The sequence below is a fragment of the Chelonoidis abingdonii genome, chromosome 1 (assembly GCF_003597395.2).
Source record: "Chelonoidis abingdonii isolate Lonesome George chromosome 1, CheloAbing_2.0, whole genome shotgun sequence".
NCBI classification, from domain to species: domain Eukaryota; kingdom Metazoa; phylum Chordata; order Testudines; family Testudinidae; genus Chelonoidis; species Chelonoidis abingdonii.
Window position 1 is genome coordinate 219,306,105 of NC_133769.1, and position 21,490 is coordinate 219,327,594.

General features: G+C 40.4%; 1 protein-coding gene across 8 annotated transcripts in view; it reads left to right on the forward strand.

The window, feature by feature from the left end:
* The window catches only part of LOC116825693 (dystrophin), a 1,328,444-nt gene that overhangs the window by 38,750 nt on the left and 1,268,204 nt on the right, over positions 1–21,490 (forward strand). For all 8 annotated transcript variants that reach the window (XM_075059803.1, XM_075059815.1, XM_075059808.1 and 5 more), the window contains exons 5-6: positions 13,803–14,044; positions 15,631–15,811. In XM_075059803.1, the coding sequence (XP_074915904.1) occupies positions 13,803–14,044; positions 15,631–15,811 (423 nt within the window). The remainder of the gene's footprint in view (positions 1–13,802; positions 14,045–15,630; positions 15,812–21,490) is intronic.

Consider the following 21,490-nt stretch of genomic DNA (forward strand, 5'->3'; position numbering starts at 1 on the left):
GTAATAGAGTTCACTCATCACTCTGGCACCTCCTGCTGGTTGTCTTGGGAATTAGCTCTGCATGGTAGTGTGCCCATTTCGGGTAGTGCCTCGCAACTGTCACTCCTGCTCTAGGACCCCCGTCTCTCCAAGGACAACAGCATCCTCTTCAGTGACACAGCCCTCCAGCCATGCCTCACACTGTGCTCCCCCCTTCCGGAGGACCTGAAGTATGCTTCCTTTAGTGGCTATTGCAGCAAATTGTCTGGCAACTTCCTCATGGTCCCAGCATCTTCATTCTCTTGCTTCAGGGCCTCAGCCTGCAAACCCCAGCAGCCAGCCAGGATCGCACGTTCTCACTCTCCCAGTCCCTGCTAGCAGCACTGCTCTGTCCAGGGTGCTGTCAGTTCCCTCAGCCCTCCAGACAGACAGTCCTTCCTCCCTGGGCTCCCAGCAGACAACTACCCTCCCCTGCTCTGCAGCTTCCTTTTTATATGGACCTGCTTGGCCCTGATTGCTGCTCCCTTCAGCCCTTCTCTGATTGGCTGCTTCCCTAGGGCTCTATTAACCCCTTAGAGCCCCAAAGGGAGAGACAATTCTTAATTTAGTCCTGAGGTGACCACAGGATCTGGCCCAAGAGATAACTATAACAGGACAGCTTGGAAATAGTGACCATAATATAACAACATTTAACATACCTGTGGTGAGAAGAACACCTCAACAGCCCAACACTGTGGCATTTAATTTCAGAAAGGGGAACTATGCAAAAATGAAGTTAGTTAAACAGAAATTAAAAGGTACAGTGACTAGAGTGAAATCCCTGCATGTTGCATGAACACTTTTCAAAGACACCATAATAGAGGCCCAACTTAAATGTATACTCCAAATTAAAAAACACAGTAAAAGAACTAAAAAAGAGCCACTGTGGCTTAACAGTCATGAAAAAGAAGCAGTGAAAGATAAAAAGGCATCTTTTAAAAAGTGGAAATCAAATTCTAGTGAGGTAAATTGAAAGGAGCATAAACACTGTTAAATTAAGTGTAAAAATGTAATAAGAAAAGCCAAAAAGGAATTTGATGAACAGCTAGCCAAAAACTCAAAAGGTAATAAACTGTTTTTAAGTACATCAGAAGCAGGAAGCCTGCTAACAACCAGTGGGGCCCCTGGACAACTGAGATACAAAAGGAGCACTTAAAGACCATAAAGTCATTGTAGAGAAACTAAATGAATTATTTGAATAAGTCTTCATGGCTGAGGATGTTAGGGAGATTCTCAAACCTGAGCTGGCTTTTGTAGGTGACAAATCTGAGGAATTGTCACAGATTGATGTGTCACTAGAGGAGATTTGGAATTAATTGATAAACTTAATAGTAACAAGTCACCAGGACCAGATGGCATTCGCCCAAGAGTTCTGAAAGAACTCAAATGTGAAATTGCGGAACTATTAACTATGGTTTGTAACCTGTCCTTTAAATCAGCTTCTGTACCCAATGACTGGAAGATGGCTAATGTAACACTAATGTTTTTAAAAGGCTCTAGAGGTGATCCTGGCATATACAGATCGGTAAGTCTAACATCAGTACCAGGCAAATTAGTTGAAACAATAGTAAAGAATAAAATTGTCAGACACATAGAACAACAAAAATTGTTGGGCAAAAATCAACATGGTTTCTGTAAAGGGAAATCTTACTAATCTATTAGAGTTCTTTGAAGGGGTCAACAAACATGTGGACCAGGGGGATCCAGTGGACTTAATGTAGTTAGATTTCCAGAAAGCCTTTGACAAGGTCCCTCACCAAAGGCTCTTATGTAAATTAAGTTGTCGTGGGATAAAAGGGAAGATTCTTTCATGGATTGAGAATTGGTTAAAAGACAGGGAACAAAGGGTAGGAATAAATCATAAATTTTCAGAATGGAGAGGGGTAACTAGTGGTGTTCACCAAGGGTCAGTCCTAGGACCAATCCTCTTCAACTTATTCAAAATGATCTGCAGAAAGGGGTAAACAGTGAGGTGGCAAAATTTGCAGATGATACTAAACTGCTCAAGATAGTTAAGACCAAAGCAGATTGTGAAGAACTTCAAAAAGATCTCACAAAACTAAGTGATTGGGCAACAAAATGGCAAATGAAATTTAATGTGGATAAATGTAAAGTAATGCACATTGGAAAAAATAACCCCAACTATACATACAATATGATGGGGGCTAATTTAGCTACAACGAGTCAGGAAAAAGATCTTGACGTCATCGTGGATAGTTCTCTGAAGATGTCCACGCAGTGCGCAGAGGCGGTCAAAAAAGCAAACAGGATGTTAGGAATCATTAAAAAGAGGATAGAGAATAAGACTGAGAATATATTATTGCCCTTATATAAATCCATGGTACGCCCACATCTCGAATACTGTGTACAGATGTGGTCTCCTCACCTCAAAAAAGATATTCTAGCACTAGAAAAGGTTCAGAAAAGGGCAACTAAAATGATTAGGGGTTTGGAGAGGGTCCCATATGAGGAAAGATTAAAGAGGCTAGGCCTCTTCAGCTTGGAAAAGAGGAGACTAAGAGGAGGATATGATAGAGGTATATAAAATTATCAGTGGCGTGGAGAAAGTGAATAAGGAAAAGTTATTTACTTGTTCCCATAATATAAGAACTAGGGGCTAACAAATGAAATTAATGGGCAGCAGGTTTAAAACAAATAAAGGGAGTTCTTCACACAGAACACAGTCAACCCTTGGAACTCCTTGCCTGAGGAGGTTGTGAAGGCTAGGACTATAACAGGTTTTAAAAGAGAACTAGATAAATTCATGGAGGTTAAGTGCATTAATGGCTATTAGCCAGGATGGGTAAGGAATGGTGTCCCTAGCCTCTATTTGTCAGAGGGTGGAGATGGATAGCAGGAGAGAGGTCACTTGATCATTACCTATTAGGTTCAGTCCCTCTGGGGCACCTGGCATTGGTTACTGTCAGTAGACAGGATACTGGGCTGGATGGACCTTTGGTCTGATCGAGTGTGGCTGTTCTTATGTTCATGTGGGGCAGGAGCCCCATCACATTCTTTGATAATTGAATTTGTAAAATTTCCTGTTAATTTCCAGACTTGACTGATATGTTGTGAGCTTTTAGATTTTTTTTCCTAGCAAAAGAGGAAAGGTTTATTGTAAAACAGGAGAAATACACACTGAAGAAAAATTGCAGTGGTATGTGCTTTTGAGTGCAACTCGACAAACTAAAACCAGAAATTGTCATCTTCATTACATTAAATATTTACTAGCACTGCAATAAAATCTACAAACAATTCTACTAGGAACTAGGGGCAGATTCTGCTATGCTGATTCATTTTAATGTGTGAATAGTCCCATTGATTAAATGGAATTATTTGTCAAATATGATAGTAGTAATCAAAATGAGGGCAGATTCTGGACCTAAGTGGGTTGAATGTTATGTTTCTACTTTACTACCGTTTTCATACAAGTAAAATATAAACAGCTTGCAACTTAATATTTGTTCCAGTATCTCAGTTTAATGTGCATTAGTTACTTTATTATGTGGTGGTTGCACACAGTAAATTAAATATTGGAAAACAATAATGACAGTAAAAGGGTTTTCTTAACTATGGTTTTCAACAGTACAAACAAGGATGCAGTATCCTAGAGGAAATTGTTAGAGAAAGGTTTACAGACAAAAGTGGCAGGGCTTGATTATTAGAAGTGCTGTGTATCCACATCTGCCACTGCCTTGTGGATCCATAGCTCTTCCAAAATTTTGGGCCTACACAGTGCAGTTGCAATAGGACTGACCTTAAACAAGTTAAAAATTAGGTACGGGACTATTAACCAGAGAGTGGAGTGTAAAATTGAATGGGGGGCTATTTGAAGTTGCAGAGTTTCTTTAATTGTTATGATAAACAGCAGAGAACTTAACTTCACAAGTGAATAAAATGCTAAGTTGCCATGATAACCAAATGTGAATGAGGCTAGGTGGTTGTACAGTCACCCCCCCGGCAGCAGTGTGTAGGCACAGTGTCTCAAGCATTGGCCCTGGCCTGCCAAGTTATCATAGATTTAAAGGATAGACAGATTTTAATGGTCTTGTTTCTAAGCACAATGAACAATGCAGAGGAAAGTCTATGAAGCAGAACCTCATGAAACTTCACCCTACTTGGGACAGAGTCCTTATCCTGACCTTTTCCATGGTTGGTCATGTACAAAAAATCTATAGCAGATTTTTCTTTTTTCTTTTCTTTTAATTGGTATTTAAAATAATCTATTTGGCCTGGAAGAATACTTTCCCTGGATTGTGCAAGCCTTGAAAGGCACTATTTGCTATGTGAACATTGAGCTGGTTGAGTCAAGAGTCAGGTCCATGTAGTGCACATAAGAAAATATAAAAAATCTCCTCCTTCTATTTTGCCTCATTGCTGAGAGGAACAGCACGGCACTTGACTGCCCCAGTGACCATTTCATTTGCATTTTTTTGCTGTCTACTTTTGGTTTCAGTTGGAGAACGAGTAGCATCACGAACTGGTATCATGACACAGCTACCTCTGTTCCAAAGCCTCAGTGTCAGCTACACCTAGTGTCAAACAGATGATCACTTCCATCTGAAATTCCCTCTTCTAACTTCTCTCTTGTAACTTGTGATTCTCTGTTCCCTCTTTGCCTCCCAAAATGGTGCATGCATGTGGCTGGTATTATGATGTTGTAACTCCAGTTGTGAGGTCACAGTGAGAGGAAGAGTTCCAAACTCACTTCTGGCTTGATTCTTTTATTAATAAGTAACATTTATTTATGATGATATGCTGTTTGGAGGGAAGGCACTTGCCACTGTTGCTTAAAGTAGCAGCAACGATTGTGCATTATTGTTGGAGGCGGCCCCTTAAAGACAGATGAGGTGTCCCAAATATCAGTCTGTCGGAAGGAACGTATCTTCCCACTAGGACTTTGGCAATGAGCATGCTAGCTGTGTATCAGTGTAACTAAGTGTGTCCCTCTCAGTTCTCCTGACCTCATGCTGTGCATCATGACAGTCTTGTTGGCAGGAGTATGACTCCATCCTCCTGGCAAGAACAACGCCTTAGTAGTCTGCGTGAGGAGGAACTCTTCCTTTCTGGCAATTTTAGAGGGGCAGGTACTCTTTTGGAAAAGGGAGCAGCCTTCACAGCTGTTCAGCCTGATATTAATGGAACTTTCATATACCCACAGCTACAAAGGCAATTCCAAAATAAGTAGAGTACAGAGTAATTAAGAAGTGCAATAATTACCATGAGGTTAAAGTGTAAAATGAGATACGTATTCTCAGCAGAGGAGAATTAGATTATTTTAACTCATCTTTTTCACTTGCTGGTAGCTGGAATATCTAGCAAAGTGTTTAATATTATATCTTGAGTATGGAGGAAGTTATCTGTGATACGCAAACTTTTGGAATTGTAAGTACTGTGAATTGTCTGTCTGTCTAATTCTTCCAATTCATTATGCGTTAATACATTTGCTATTAAATAGGATTACCTCCAGACTGGGACTGAACAAAAAACAGAAGTTTACCTCAACTCTGGGTTTAGCACAATATGAGATTTAGGCTTAAACTCTTTTTTAGATTCAGAATAATTCGAATAACTACCCTCTCTCTCTCTGCCTGTTGTTGAAATCCATTTGGGGATCAGCACATAAACTATCTGAAAATTTCTTATAGATTATTGCTTACTTCAAATCTTGTTACTGTAGAGTTCATTCAGAATCAAAGGTGGGACTCATAGATTTTAAGGTCAGAAGGAACCATCTAGTCTGACATCCTGCACATTACAGGCCACAGAACCTCACTCACTCCTGAAATAGAGCCCTAACCTCTGGCAATCTGACCCTGGGGAAAATTCTTTCCCGATCCCAAATATGGTGATTAGTTAGACTCTGAGCATGTGGGCAAGACCCGCCAGGCAGATACCTGGGAAAGAATTATCTGTAGTCATTCAGAGCCCTGCCCAGCTAGTGTCCCGTCTCCGGCAGTTGGGGATTTTTGCTACTGGCAGTCATCGATGGGCCACACACCATCGTACAGAGTCCCATCATGCCATCCCCTCCATAAACTTATCAAGCTCAGTCCTGAAGCCAGTTAGGCTTTTTTGCCCCCACTGCTTCTTTTGGAAGGCTGTTACAGATCTTCACTCCTTTGATGGTTAGAAATCTTTGCCTAATTTCAAGCCTAAACTTCCAGTTTATAGTCATTTGTTCTTGTGTCCACAATGGTCCTCAACTTAAATAAATCCTCTCCCTCCCTGGTGTTTATCCCTTTGATGTATTTATAGAGCCCAATCCTATCTCCCCTCAGCCTTCTTTTGGTTAGGCTAAACAAGCCAAGCTCTTTGAGTCTCTTCTCATAAAGTAGGTTTTCCCTTCCTTGGATCATCCTAGTCACCCTTGTCTGCACCTGTTCCAGTTTGAATTCATCTTTCTTAAACATGGAAGACCAGAATTGCACACAGTATTCCAGATGAGATCTCACCAGTGCCTTGCATAATGGTACTAACACTTCACTATCTCTACCAGAAATACCTCACCTGATGCATCCTAGGATTGTGTTAGCCTTTTTCATGTCTGCATCACATTTATGGCTCATAGACATCCTGTGATCAACTAATGCACCCAGATTTTGCACCTCCTCCGTCACTTCCAACTGATAAATCCCCAGCTTGCAGAAAAAAATTCTTGTTGTTAGTCCCTAAATGAATGATGTTGCACTTTGCACTATTAAATATCATCCCATTTCCATTACTCCAGTTTACAAGGTCATCCAGATCTCCTTGTATGATATTCCGGTCCTCCTCCATATTGGCAATACCTCCCAATGTTGTGTCATTCACAAATTTTATTAGCACAATACAGTCTGGAGGAGATTGTGGTGAAGCTCCAGAGAGCCCAAGGTTTCAACAGAGCAGATGACCAGAGCTCTGTAGACAGAGTGCCATATTTAGACACCTTCCGACTTTCCCATTAAATATATCACCATAGTGGCAGGAATTTGTGTTTAGAGAACATTTTTGGATTTGGTGGAGATAGTTAGACTGTGGCCTATTGGAAAGAGGGAGAAATATCTGGTTGATTTGGAAGAAGAGATGTCTAATTTATTTAATTTTTAGAAGCTTAACAAAATGGAAGCTCACTTGAGGTACGCCCAGTACTATTATGGTACCCAATAAACAATATGTTCCTTGCAGAAATTGTTCAGTATTATGATGTGATTACAACAATTTATATTCTGTTCTTATAAGATCATGTACTAGACATCCAACGAGTTAATTTATATTTATTTAAGATTAAGACCACTGGTGGAATTCATGGGCAGACAGAGGAAGGTGAAGAATTTAAAATATGAAAAAGACAAAAATCAAAGACATCTTAAGAGAGAAATGATAAGAGTGATGACGAACACATGTCTTAGCTTCATTTCTTTCTTTATTTACTTTTTTGTTGTTTTGGAACTGGGGTCAGGTTGGAAAATAGGAACAAAATAGGAGGAAGGAAGGAATGGGAAGAGGAGCACTGGAAGGAAGGATGGAGTATAGGCAGTTTGAGTATAGCAATAAAGGGGCAGGAATAGGTTGGGGCACAGAGCCAGTCAGGAGACAGAAAATAATGTCCAGAGTAAAAAGCATTCTCTTGTCATCACTAGTGTCTACAGACATCAAGGTGCTTTACTCCCACCTGATTCTTCAGACAGGGAAATGCCTATGGAGGTGATTGGAGTGTTGTTTCTCTGGCTGGGAGTGCCTCCACAAGGGAGGTTAACCCTGCCAAAATAGCAATTCGTAAGGCTGCAGGCGGAATCTCTCCTGTCACTACTGCTGCTGCTTCTGGCTATTACTGGGGCAAACTCAGCTGCTTTTGAGTGCTGGCTGTACCTGTAATAAGCCTTTGTCCCAAATCTGGACCTTAGCGTCCAAAATCTGGGTGCTTAGCATGAACCTCCAAGCTTAATTACCAGCTTGGAACTTATCTCGCTGCCACCATCCAAAATTTCCAGGGTTTTGGCCCCCTCTGGTCTCCCCAAACCTTCCCTGGAGAGACCCCCAAACCCACGAGCTCCAGTCTACCGCAAGGGAAATACTTCCATTCCCTGTCCGCCTCCGTCTCCCACCCCAGACTTTCCTCTCTGGGCTTAACTGAGAGTATGTGATGTAATCTATTTTCATCACAATACCAGAAGTCCTATCCCCTCTCTCCCAAAGAGACAAACCTCCAAGCGTCAAGGAAACAGATGATGTTATCTCTCTTTGCCTCCTTTTTCTCCCCCCCAGTCCACTTTTCCTGAGAGAGACGTACTACCTGGCACAGAGATTCCTATCCCTTGCTTAACTAGGAAAGAAAATCCAACAAGTTTTAAAAAGAAAGCTTTATATAAAAAGAAAGAAAAAACACATGACATGGTCACTGCATCAAGAGACATAACACAGGGCTATTGCTTAAAAGAAAAATGAATAATCAGCCTTACAAAAAGATATCCAATTTAAACATCCAGCAACTCCACACATTAAATACAAATATAATATAAAACACTATTGCTTTCCTTTGACTACAACTTGAAAGAAGGGTGAAAGAGGCTTGAGAAGAAAAAAAAAAAGCTTCTCCTCATAGCCCAGAAAAACATAACGAACAGAACAAGACAAACACATCCACAGAAATGTCCCCTCTCTACTTTAAAAATCACGGTTCCCTGATTGGTCCTCTGGTCAGGTGTTTGGTTCCCTTTGTTAACCCTTTACAGGTAAAAGAAACATTAACCCTTAGCTATCTGTTTATGACAGTACCCCACAGGAAGTCTTGCTCTGCTTCCCCTTGGCCAAGTGTCAGCAAGGACCTTCAGGGTCCCATTACCCCCACCCCCCCAAAAAAGAGCAAATCATGCAATCCCTTTCTTTAAAATGTTCTCAACTTAAAAGTCTGCTGGCAAATTGAAAGAGTGAAACAGGGTGTGGGGGTTTCTGAGCAGACTCTTAATTGTTATGGTGATTTAGGATAAAATACCTACTATATCAAAATGAATACTCAGTGAACTTCTGATGGGAGGTGTTAAAATGATTTTAAAATCAATTTGTAATGATGCAACATTTAATGCTACCGTGATGAGGAAGTTTATTAGGATGCCTCATTGACGTTGCCATTTCAAATATCCTTAGGAGTTGTGAGATCTAAAAAAAAAAGTATAATGGTATTATTCTATCTTGGATCCACGGCTAATGATAAATAAACTTGACAAGGTAGACTTCATGTTAAATGACAGTCCCATAGTTGCTGCATATAAGGTACTATATAATTAAAAATACTCTAACACAATTTGCTATGCACAGTACACAAGGTAATAAAATTAATGGATGCACTTCAGGTAATGATCTATGTCCTCTGGGTACAATATATTTATTCACTGAGTATATCGGGGTTGTTTAGAATATGAAATGTGAAAGGATTATGATTCATTAACCCTGAAATTTTAACATATTAGCACTGAATGGGTTTTGTATTGCTCATTTTACATGGTTATCAACATTTTTTATATGTAACTCCCAGAAAATAATAAGCAACAGGGAAACTGATGTTAACAATATGTATGAAAAGGTTTTAAACACCATCAAATGAAAAAACACCATTCATAGAATCATAGGACTGGAAGGGACCTCGAGAGATCATCTAGTCCAGTCCCCTGCAGTCATGGCAGCACTAACCATTATCTAGACCATCCCTGACAGGTGATTCTTACCTGCTCTTAAAAAATCTCCAATGATAGAGACTAAACAACCTCCCTACACAATTTATTCCAGTGCTTTAACCACTCTGACAGGAAGTTTTTCCTAACGTCCAACCTAAACTGCCCTAGCCAATTGGGGGCCCCTGGAAAAATGGCTGCTCCAGAAGAAGTCCAGAACGCTGGCAAAAGGACTGGATGGGTGGGGGAAGGGCAGGTGCAGGACAGAGCCCCAGTGCCAGATCCCAGCTGCAGCCCTGGGACAGGAGGAGCTCTCACTCCCTGCCATGGCCTCAGGGCTGGAGGAGCTCTCACTCTCCATTGTGACCTCAGGGCTGTGGTGAGGGGGCAGAGCTTCTCCAGTCTTGGGGCCGCAGTGGGGCAGCAGAAAAGAGCAAATGGGGGGCTGTGTATGAAATGGGGGCCTTGGGTGGAACAGGTGTGGGGTCACAGGCGAAGAGGCAGAACACGGTGGAGCCAGGGGTGGGGCTGCAGATGGAAGGGGTCAAACAGGGGTAGGAACTTCTCTGGCCTAGTGCCCCAAAAGATCTTAATCCGCCTCTGCCTAAAGTCACAGGAGAAGCCAAAGGACCTCTTTACTGGTCTGGGAACATGAATCAGACACAGTGTTTGGACATAAGTTAATGGAACTTTACTAACTTGAGAATTTTCAGTGTATTTAAGCAAGTTGAGAGGGATTGGGGACTCAAGGGGAGGAAAAGAGGTGGAAGGAGACCTTGGGAGGGATCTGCTGCAACCAGACACTAACCTGGAATATACGACTCTCCAATCCTAGAAGAAAATATGACCAGGAAGAAAACTGTCAGTGAACCATAGATAGTCCAAGGCTGTAGGCCCCATGCAATCATAACTTTGGCCTGAAAGCCTACTTCAGTGTCAAATTCACAGCAGTTAGAAGACAAAGCTAGTAGTAAGTATTTTAAAATGACCTTCTTACTTATCGCAGATGAAATCACAGGCAGTGTACACTGGGCCCAGGGGTAGTTAAGGATATAGAGTCAGGGACCTTGTACCTTCTTTTGCGGTTCTCAGGCATTTTATGAATGTATTGCTACTCAGAATGTATGTCCAAATCTACAGGCAGGACAGAACCAATTGTTGAAACAAACCATTCAGTTTATTGAGAATAGCAAAATGTGTACCTGCTGCTATACTACTAGTGCACCTGCTTCTGCTGCTGGTGAGTTTGTGTCCATACGCTGATCATTTCATAAAAATCTCCATTCAGACTCCATGTGCAGGATCATGCTACCACCTTGCACTTAGTCATATGCTAATTAAGCATTAACATATGCTAAATGCGGTTGCATACCCACTAATGCCGAAAATGTCAGGTCAAAAACATTGATGCATCTTGTTACTTGGTTCCAGACGTGTACTCAGTGGATTTACCTCTTCTGCCTTCTCTCCTTCATGTGCCCCACAGAAAACATGTTCAGAGTTACTGTTTGACATACTCCAAAGTGCAGCTTGCCATCCTCATGCTCCCTCAAACTCTTCTTTTCTTCCAGACCCAAACACCAAATCCTGTCTGCTTCCTCTCCCAAACACCAGCCTTTCTCTTGTAACATATGTTTCTGAGTGGACTGTACCACAACAGTGACTGTAGTAGGAAGAGAGCCTGAGACATAAGCCCTTGTATCAGAGGCCTAGTATGAGGCCTGAGCTAAAATAGTCAAGTTAAGCTGTGAGCAAGAGGGCAGGCCCTGTTCACAGAATCTGGCAAGGACAGTTTGATACTGCAGAAACACATTCCTAAGTAGTGCCAGACACAAGAATATACATGCAAACACATTCTAGAAAGGTGATACCAGAACACGCCAATACCAGCACATTCCCCAAAGATAACAGGAACACACTTACCCATCTTAAGTATAAGGTCAGGATGACAGCATGATGGATAGAGATGTTTTGATTGAACCTAGAGGTACAAGGCAATGGGTGGCACCCTAATACCTCAGAGTGTGGCACCCAGATACGTCAGGGGAAATACATAACTTGTTTGTAGTGGTGTATAAAGGTCTATCTCAGAGGGAGTGTCTTTGGCCAGCCAAGGGGGCAATGGAAAGTCCACCCATTCACTGAGCTGTGTCCGTTGTCATGGGCACATGTGGTAGTATAACTGTAGACATTGATTTGGGGAGCTAGGACTGCACTTCATTGACAATAAACTTGTCTGGGTGCCTTCATACCTTAACGGATCTTGTGGTCATTGAGCAGTTTGCTTGAGGTGTGCCAGCTTGAGCTGTGCCAACTGTCTACACAGAGCTGGGACAGCACGCAGGGAGAACACACACACACACACACACACACACACACACGAACATCTAACCACAGTGACCACTTTTGAATTGGAGTGCTGACCAAGCAATTTAGGACTGCATGGCAGCTTCTTACACCTATAACTCCTGGCTTGTTTTTTTAAAAACCATGCAACATTTGCTTGGGGGTAAGGGAAGACGGAGCATACCAGGAGTAGAAAGAGGCATGTCTTGGGCACTGCTGTGCTCCAACTACTTTCAGTTGGTGGACAGCCACTTTCCAAGTGGCATGTAATACAACAGCCCAGAGTTGGCTCCAGCATAGAGCATGCCTGAGAATCAGGCAGCTGCACACAGACAGTGAACAGCATGACAGAGGATTCGGCCCAAAACATTGTTGAACAGAAAAGTTTAAGTCCTAGGAAATTTTAACAAGATTTGTAAAGTGTTTTTGTGTATTCCTACGAATACACAGAAACATTTTTAGAACAGAATATTAATTTGCATTGTAGTAGTGACTGGTGCCCTCACCATGGCTCAGGAGCCCATTGTGCTATGAATGAGGTTACATACTTGCCTTCAGATATCTGAATTATTTCGTAACCATAATGAGGGAATTTTTGGGTAGAGGAACAGGCAGAATGCAGCATTATTATATCTTATATTTCTCTTTGAAATAAAAAGATTGGCATACTCCAGATGTACCAAAGCCCACACAGGCTTGGAGAAACAAGCTATTGCTTGAGAGAGATAGTTACATCGATGTTTAGGTTTGAGGCTTCTGTCTTATTGATGTATTTTGTGTTAGGAAAGATCAGGGGAAAAAAATGTTATTTTATTATTTTGATGAGCTGAACGCTTTTGTTTCTGCAGAGTTGGCCTGTAGGGTTAGTGGTGAGGTTGTTATTAAAGATGTGCTCTCAAACTCATTGGTACTACAATTTGATTAACTCTGAATTCATTATCTGTAGTATTTCTATATTATAATATAAATCATGCCAGCAAGAAGTAATATGACTGTTCACATTAGGGCTTTTCTCCATCTGATATCTGTATAGTATCTGATATTACAGCCTCCTGATATCTGTAATAAATATGAGCTACTCAAATTAATGGCATTACTCTGAATAGTTTTGAATTGATGCCTACAGTGCCAAATTTCATAATAATTATAAATTGTGCTAGGGAAAATCCCTTCATTTTACTTTTGATTCCTATTTTATTCAATGTGAATCCCAGGGCTGAGTTCTTTTACCTCATCACTGCTCCAAGTAACTTTATTGCAATTGCTAAACTGTTTTTGCTTAATATGCCTTGTTTCAATAATGTTGAGTGCTGAATTTACGTGTAGAATGTAATACAGATGCTAAGCATGCCTTTTTCAAATATGCAGTTGCTTAGGAGCCTAAATCTCATATACTTTAAATTGGACTTCTGCTCCTAAACCATTTGGACACTTAGAAAAGCCATCCCTAGATATTAAAATGTAATTTCAATCCAGTCAAAGTTTTCCAGAATGTAAGTTTAAGGCATTTTGTTAATTCTCATAGTAGCTTTAATTATTTCTGTTTGCTGTATCTCCTCTTCCTGCTTAATTCCTATTATGGAACTATAATCTATTATGATTCATTCCCATAATAACAGCATTATCTTGCCAGCCATTTACAATAGATTTTAAATGCTCTCTCCACTAATATATGACATCCGTACATTTATATACAGAAACTGAGTTGTTAAATTCTTTTCCAGCTTCTTTTTTGTGACTTAGAGATAAATAAGTATTGAAGTTTTTTTCTTCTTCCTTTCTTTCTAGAGGGTCTTAATGCTGACAACATCAAACAAGCCTCAGAGCAGTTGAACAGTCGCTGGATTGAATTCTGTCAGTTGCTGAGTGAGAGACTGACGTGGCTGGAGCACCAAAATAACATCATTGCCTTCTACTCCCAGCTGCAGCAACTGGAGCAGACAGCAATTACTGCTGAAAACTGGCTGAAAGCACAACCTACACCAGCAGCAGATCCTGCTACAGTAAAAATACAGTTGGAAAAGTGCAAGGTTAGAGGCTCTTCTCCAACCCTTTCATTATTATGCTTGATGGGTATTGCTACATTTTGACAGATGATGGCTGCCAGTTTTTCATTATGAGAGTGGAAAATAGTCTTTATATCTTTCAAAACTAGGTATTGTCAATACCTGGTCCATGAACGGTAGCAATGATGAGTGTAAAAGGGCAGGAGGACAGAGTGTGGGGGTTTTAAAATTAAACAGTTCTTTTCAGCAAATAACTAATGCTTGTTCTACTGTACTTGTAACTGATATTGGATGTTGGACTATTATAGCCATATGACCAGAACATTATGCAATATCTTAAGACCATTGGTCAATAAAAATAAGTGCCTGTTAAGACTTGTAAAGTCAGCTCCTCCTCATTGTTTTTGCTGATTTCCTTGGGTAATTTAATGGTTGTGTTATACTTTGCTAGTTTGTCCTCTGATTGCAGCCCTTCTGGGATTTGGACTTTTGATACAAATTTAGCATACCTTAATTAGGTCCCAAAGCAGCAGACCACTTATACACGTTTAAGTGCTTTGCTGAATAAGGGCCTTATTGTAGAACATTATGCATACTTATGGCAAATACTGATAGTAACAATCTGAAGGTTGCATTGTCACATATGAGTTCATGACATAATTTTAAAGTGACATTTTTATTAATATGTGTATACAAGGAATTTCATAGTCGCCTTCTACTCCTGCTATATCTAGAGGATTTCAGTTTTGCTAACATATGGTTAGTTTATGCCCTATGTGCCATTGGGCCATGCTAGAGTCCCCAAGTGTAATTGAGCCTGACTCAAGAAGAGTTCCCAAGCAGTATTCCAGTGTGTGTAGTGTATCACAGTGAAGCCTGTCCCTTTTTATGGTCCTGGACAACTCTGTGGGTGGGGATGCTAAAATCATATCATGATCATTATCCTTGCCCTGCTGACCTCTTTCTGGCAAGTGGCACCAATAGGGCCATAGAAGGAAGCACAAAGGATATGCTGATTTAGGATTTTGGACAGCTCTTGTGCATGGGCACAAGTGTGGAGAGAACCTTACACAAAATCTGAATGCAGACCTGAAATTTCCAACTTGAGTCTATTGCTGCTTTCTAAGGAAGCTCAGCCAATACTAAGATATTTTCTCTACTCTTATACAGACACCTGCAGCAGTCATCTTTAAAATGTGAATCATCATCAACAGTTACCATTTCATAACATGTCAAATTGCAGAGTTATTTCTTATGCTCAGTATAAGAAAGTAGTTTCATATCTGATACCACAAATGAGTGACTGTTGCTACATTAGACTTTTTCTGGGGACCACTCTGCAGTGAAGATTGAAGGACTTCACTCAGCATGTTAGAATTTGACTGGACAAAACACTGGTGATTTACACAGTAGAGAACAATCCTAATCTGGCACTAAAGTGAACTAAGTAAACTAGTACTTTAGTTCTTCTCCATCACTATTTTCTGTTTCAGGAATTAGGAATATCTGATGTTCTTTTGCTTTCTTTTATTCCTTAAAAACAGTGGTGATTTGATGAAGAATTGCTTGTAGGATGATTTTATTCAGGAATGTTTGTCTTTACTATACAGGATGAAGTCTCCCGGTTGTCAGCCCTTCAGCCTAAAATTGTGCAGCTAAAGCTTCAAAGTAAAGCACTGAAAGAAAAAGAGCAAGGACCAATGTTCCTTGATGCAGACCTTGTAGCTTTTACTAACCACTTCAAACAAGTTTTTGCTGATGTACAGGCCAGAGAGAAACAACTACAGACCAGTAAGTATTGTTCATGGCTAGAAATTACTGTACCCAAGAAATTTTTTTGCAACAGAATGTATTTTAATTTGCTTCTTTCTACCCAATGTTGCTCTACAAAAGGGAAGTGAGTTGTGGTGCTCTATCTTCTGTAACTGTTTCAGAAATATCTGTTAATCAGTTTAGTGCATGTTTAATAATGTAGACACATGAGAAATTAAAGGTTAACTTGCAATCACAACTCACACTCAGAATTGCCCTATCACACAGCATTCCCAGGATAGCACACATATGGCCAGTACTTTCCAGCAACACCAAACAGCCTTGATATAACTGTCAGTTAAACCAGATTTACTTCTATTGGGTGCCACTGAAGAAATGCAAAGCAGATAAATTGTACCAGTGAATCTAGCCTCCAGAATTGTGTAGTGCAGGTGGCTAACCCTGAGAGAGACAAAACAATAGTAGTGGCGTCACTGCTATATTTGAATCCCATCATTTACCTGTATATGGAGAGTCATTGAGATATTTTTATGTGAATTGTAAAGAAAGATTTTGAAATTAATCTTGAGTATTGTGGAGATAAGTCAGCGTATAGCTATCAAAGAGCACTGAAAAAATATTTAAGCCAAAATTTGGAGAACCACCCGTTCATTAAGTGCTTGGTTTTGCAACTTTTTTACTCATGTTGGAAATCACTTCCTCAAGCAAGTACTCCCAGTGGTGATAATGAGAGTACTAGTGTGTGTCACCAACATTTGCATAATCTAAGCCTTACATTTACTGTCCCAAGTTCTGGTTTTGCTTTTTTAATACTCAGATACTACTTGAAAATCTGGTTTATTTTCCCTTTGTTCATATTTTAATGGGGGCCTTATAGGAATCTGTTTTCTGGGAAGATAATGCACATAAGGAAGCAAACATGCAGTTTCTTGCAGGGCTTAGTGAGGCTTCAGGCAGGATAGGAGCTGGGAGAGTGAAGAACTAGAGACAGTACAGAAGTACATCTGCATAAATATCGTTCAGTTGATAAATCAACTCATAATACTTTGGTGTAATGAACAACAGAAAGGCATACAGAGAATGAACAAAAACATATATTTGTAGCCAAACCATCTTTTTAGATTGACAGCACTCCTTTTACTCCCGTTAGAAGATGATGCATTATTGATACTCTGAGGCCAGGTCTACACTGCGACTTTAAATCGGTTTAATGGCCGATATACTGATTTAACGCTATACCCGTTCACACGACGTCGTCATTAATATCGAGTTAAACGGCTCCTTAAATCGATTTCGGAACTCCTCCCAGACGAGAGGAGTAGCGCTAAATTCGAAGTGTAACTTGGATAGGGTTCCGTGTGGACGGAAATCGACATTATTGGCCTCCTAGAGGTATCCCACAGTGCACCACTGACCGCTCTGGTCCGCAATCCGAACTCGGATGCGAGTGCCGGTAAACAGGAAAGCCCGAGACCTTAGAATGACATTTCCTGCTTTCCACGTGTCCAGCTCTGTTCACGCACGGTGGCAATCATTCAAATGCAAAGTGCTCCTGCATTGAACTTACGGAGTACTAGATCTGATCGCTGTATGTGAGACAATCTGTTTTATCAGAGCTCCGTTAAAGAACAGGAATGCCAAAGCGTTTGAAAAAAAACTCCAGGATACACAGCGATGAGTGCACAACCGTAACGGGAAGCCAGAGACTCAACGGATGCTCATGGAGGGAGGGTAAATGAGGACTACAGCTACCAGTCTCCAGCAGTCTCTGAAAATATTTGCATTCTGGCTGAGCGCCCCAATCTGTAGCTTAATACACGGTGTCTTGCGTGGTTCACGGAACAGCTCGTCAGTCTCTTCTCCCGCGCCCCGAGCACATGAAAGAGAAGTAAAATAAATAATTTCCTTGAGTACTGTAAATGTCACCCCTGTGTACTGAATGCTGCTGGCAGAGAGTACGCAGGTGTTGAACACGGTCAGGATACTGTTTGTGATCTCAGCGGTCAATGTTGCTGGTGCTATGGCGTGCTCAATGCACTCCGGAAAAAGGCGCCAAAGGGTGGTCTGCTGCCTTCACAAAGGGAGGGGTGAGGCTGTACCCAGCACCACCGGGGCAATGTTTCTGCCCATCAGGCACTGTGCTCTAACGGAAGTAGGAACTATGGGATAGCTGAGGAAAGCTACCCACAGTGCACCGCTCCTGAATCGATGGTAGCCATTCGACAACGGACGCAAACAATCGATTTCGTGATCCCACTGTGGACACGCTAAACCGATTTTATTAGATCTGTTTTGTAATATCGGTTTAAGCTAATTCGAAATAATCGTGCAGTGTAGACGTACCCTGAGATATAATACATTAGAAAATATGTTAAGTCCATTCATGACAATGGGAGAAAAGAAAATGCAAATGGGCCTAAGTCTTAACACTGAGACATCTTTTTTTTCATTTTATTAAATTGGTCTGCCATTATGGAGCTAAAACACTGAATAGCAGAGTTGTAAGAGCGGGGTTTGTGCTTAGGTTTCAAATGTGCTTTCCAAATGAACTCTTGATAAGATAGTGGCTATCAAAAACATTCAACAACTTTAAAAAAATATATACTTACTTCTATTTCTGTAAGTTTCCTTGATCACAGTGAAAGAAGGTATTTAGTATTTGATGCTTTTCCAGTGCAACCAAAATCTGAATTACATATCCCAAACCAAATCCCTTTATCCTAACCTACCCCATTGCACACTTTAAAAGAATTCAGATCTTGGTCCAAACTTCACAGCTCAAGCAAATCTCTCCTGATTTTTGGAGGAGAGAGGAATAGGTTTTGATATCCTGCTCTGCTCCAAAAATCCATTTGATCCAACTCACTCTGTACATTTTCCTGTATTTCCCTAAATGACTGGCTGAAACAGCATTGTGATTCTGCAGTGATGGTTCATTAGACACTAATTCATTAATTAGATTAGATTCAAGATGGGACTTGGTGATAGCATGGTGTAGTAGATTAGGCAAGCAGCTTGGAGATGGCTCTGGTCTCAGTTCTGTCACTGACTTGCTGTGTGGCCTTGAGCAAGTCACCTAAACGCTCCAGGATTCATTTTCACCCTCTCTAAAATGAGGATTATCTACTGATGTACCAACCACAATGTTGTGTTATGGAAAATAATTATCTAACGTATGTAAAGTGTAAATCTATAGCTGCTAAGTTCTATATATGCCAAGTACTATTATTCATCATGTGCTCAGATGCATCAAATTTTCAAAAACCAGAAAGGTTTACACCGCAGACACTCCATTTAAAAATCTGTGCAAGGAAGCTTTATACAATTTAAATTTGAAAAGAAGTATAAAATAAATACATTTGTTCACAAATGACTTACCCAAGGACAAACAGTGGCAGAACTGGGTACAGAACCTAGGTAATCATAAATCCTAATTTATATAATCATATGCATCTATGATTGCTCATGTTTTTTTCCATTATTTACCGCTTTTGAATTAAATCTTCTTTTTCAAAAGTAGGAAAATATTATGCCACTGTTAAAAATTGACTTTACTTCTGATTAAAGATATCGAGTATTACAGTAATAATCAGTAATGTGTGCATACACACACACAGAGTTCATACATTTTATTTATTCTGTATAACAGAAAATATCTGCATTTCATTGTAACATTAGATATTTACACCTCTTGTTTGCATAAATTCTTTCTGGTTACTTTCTTTTGTAGATTAAATTTTCTGAGTTGTGAATAGCCTTTGGCAGCCCTAGCAACAGCAGTGCTTGTCTCTTCATTTTATTTGATTAGTATCCCAAATGTGATAAACAAGGCATTGTTTTATTCAACATTAGGTTTTGTTAAATTCCTTTGTCTCTTGGTAGCTGAGGACCACTGTGTTTTGGAGAGAGCAGAAATCTTTATTTTCCAGCTGTGTGAGTTTTTTGTTTTGGGGTTTTTTTTTGCGTTTGTTTATTTGTTTGTTTTGGGGTGGGGTACTTGGCCAGGATACTTGGCCAGGACACTGGTCTATGTGGAGGGTAATTTGCAGCTAGTTTCATTATTATCTTGTTCAAGAATGAGAGGTTGGACAGTGAGATCTACTTATCTTGAACTGTACAAGATCTGTTTAGTCAAGAGAAGAGGTGTCTTGGGAGTAGTCCAACTATTTAATGCTTTGAGGGTGGTTGACAGGTTCCCTTAATCCAAGTTGGCTGACAGTATTCCCTGATATCTTTCATCAGCCGTGATTGGCATAGATCTGAATAACAGGTCCGAAGTGATTCTTTCCAGTGCTTCCTGAATGTCTTGCTCTGTGACCGCTGAATTTTTTGACGGGGCATTTTTTCCAGCCTTGTCTCAGTATACTGCTGTCTAAACGGGGCATTGAGCTACAGGTGGTCTTCACTGAGAAATGTGTCAGTTGTTCCTCACATTGAGGGAAGCTGCTCTCTGGGGTGGTATAGCAGAAGGTGATCTGCATTGACAAAGGGATTCATGGCTCAGAAAAGTTCTTCATAATGACATTTAGCATGTGGGATGGTAGCAGAGAAGAATTTCAGCTTGGAGGAGGCAAAAGTAAGGTTACATTCCTTTTTGCGGTCTCCTTCTTCCTTCCTATGGTGATCCCAGTTCAGAAAGTGGATTTGTAGAAATGTCTTTGTGAGGTTCCAACCATATTTCCATCAGGAATTTTCACGTCAAATCTATTCAATTTACAATTCCAAAAGATATTTTTTTCTAAGTGCCCAATCTGCAAACCCAGCCTGAAATTTGAAAGTTAAACTGGTTTCTTTCTGGATTACTTACACTTGTTAACCTGGGAAATGTTAAGGAAAAAATCTTTACCCTGCACAGACAACTGTGTCCATCAAACTAGGATTAAAACATAGTCATCCAAGTGGGAAGAACATGATCTGTACGTGTAAACTCAAGGACCCAGCTAAATTCCATAGTATCTTCAAAGAATCTATACCAAACAGAATAGCCTAGGAAAAATCTGTTGAGATGCGCCAAGTAGCAACTGAGACTCTTGTAACCAGAGCTTATATAAAATTCTGTTGCTGATTCATGGGAAAGAACAGAATCTATTTGATTCCTCCATAGCTACATTGTGTCCACAATGCTAATAACAGGAACAAGTGGTAAGAATGCTTGTTTGAGCGGAGATTCATTTGTACTCAAGGTACACAATTGTTGAGTACTAATGATAACACTTAGATCACATATAGCCCTTCTCAGCGATAGATCTAAAAAAGTGCCAGCTCTACACTGATATTTTTTCGAAGTAGAACTGCACTAAAAGAAAATACACTCCTCCTCTCACATATCTGGTGGTTGGTTTGTCAATGCACCAAAAAAGAGCATAAAACGAAAACCTGAAAGCGAGTCTCAAATCTGTTTTGTTTTTATTTTGTTTTTTGTTCCTCCCCCGCCGCCTTAAGCAAGTGGCTCATTCGTACCGTGGTATGGTACCTTTGTTAGATAAACTGCAAATGAAGGGCCATATAGTTTAATTACGATGATGGATCTTTTTAGTAGCATGCATGTTACCCTTTCTTCTTCCTTTTCAAAAGAAAAAATTTGGAATGTTTTCACTTCCTTAGTCATTTTGAGCTGATTTGCTTTCTTCCCTCTACCCCCATCTCCCACCATATCCTTTTTCAGGATGTTCCACCATTTCCCCTGGTAGCCAGTGT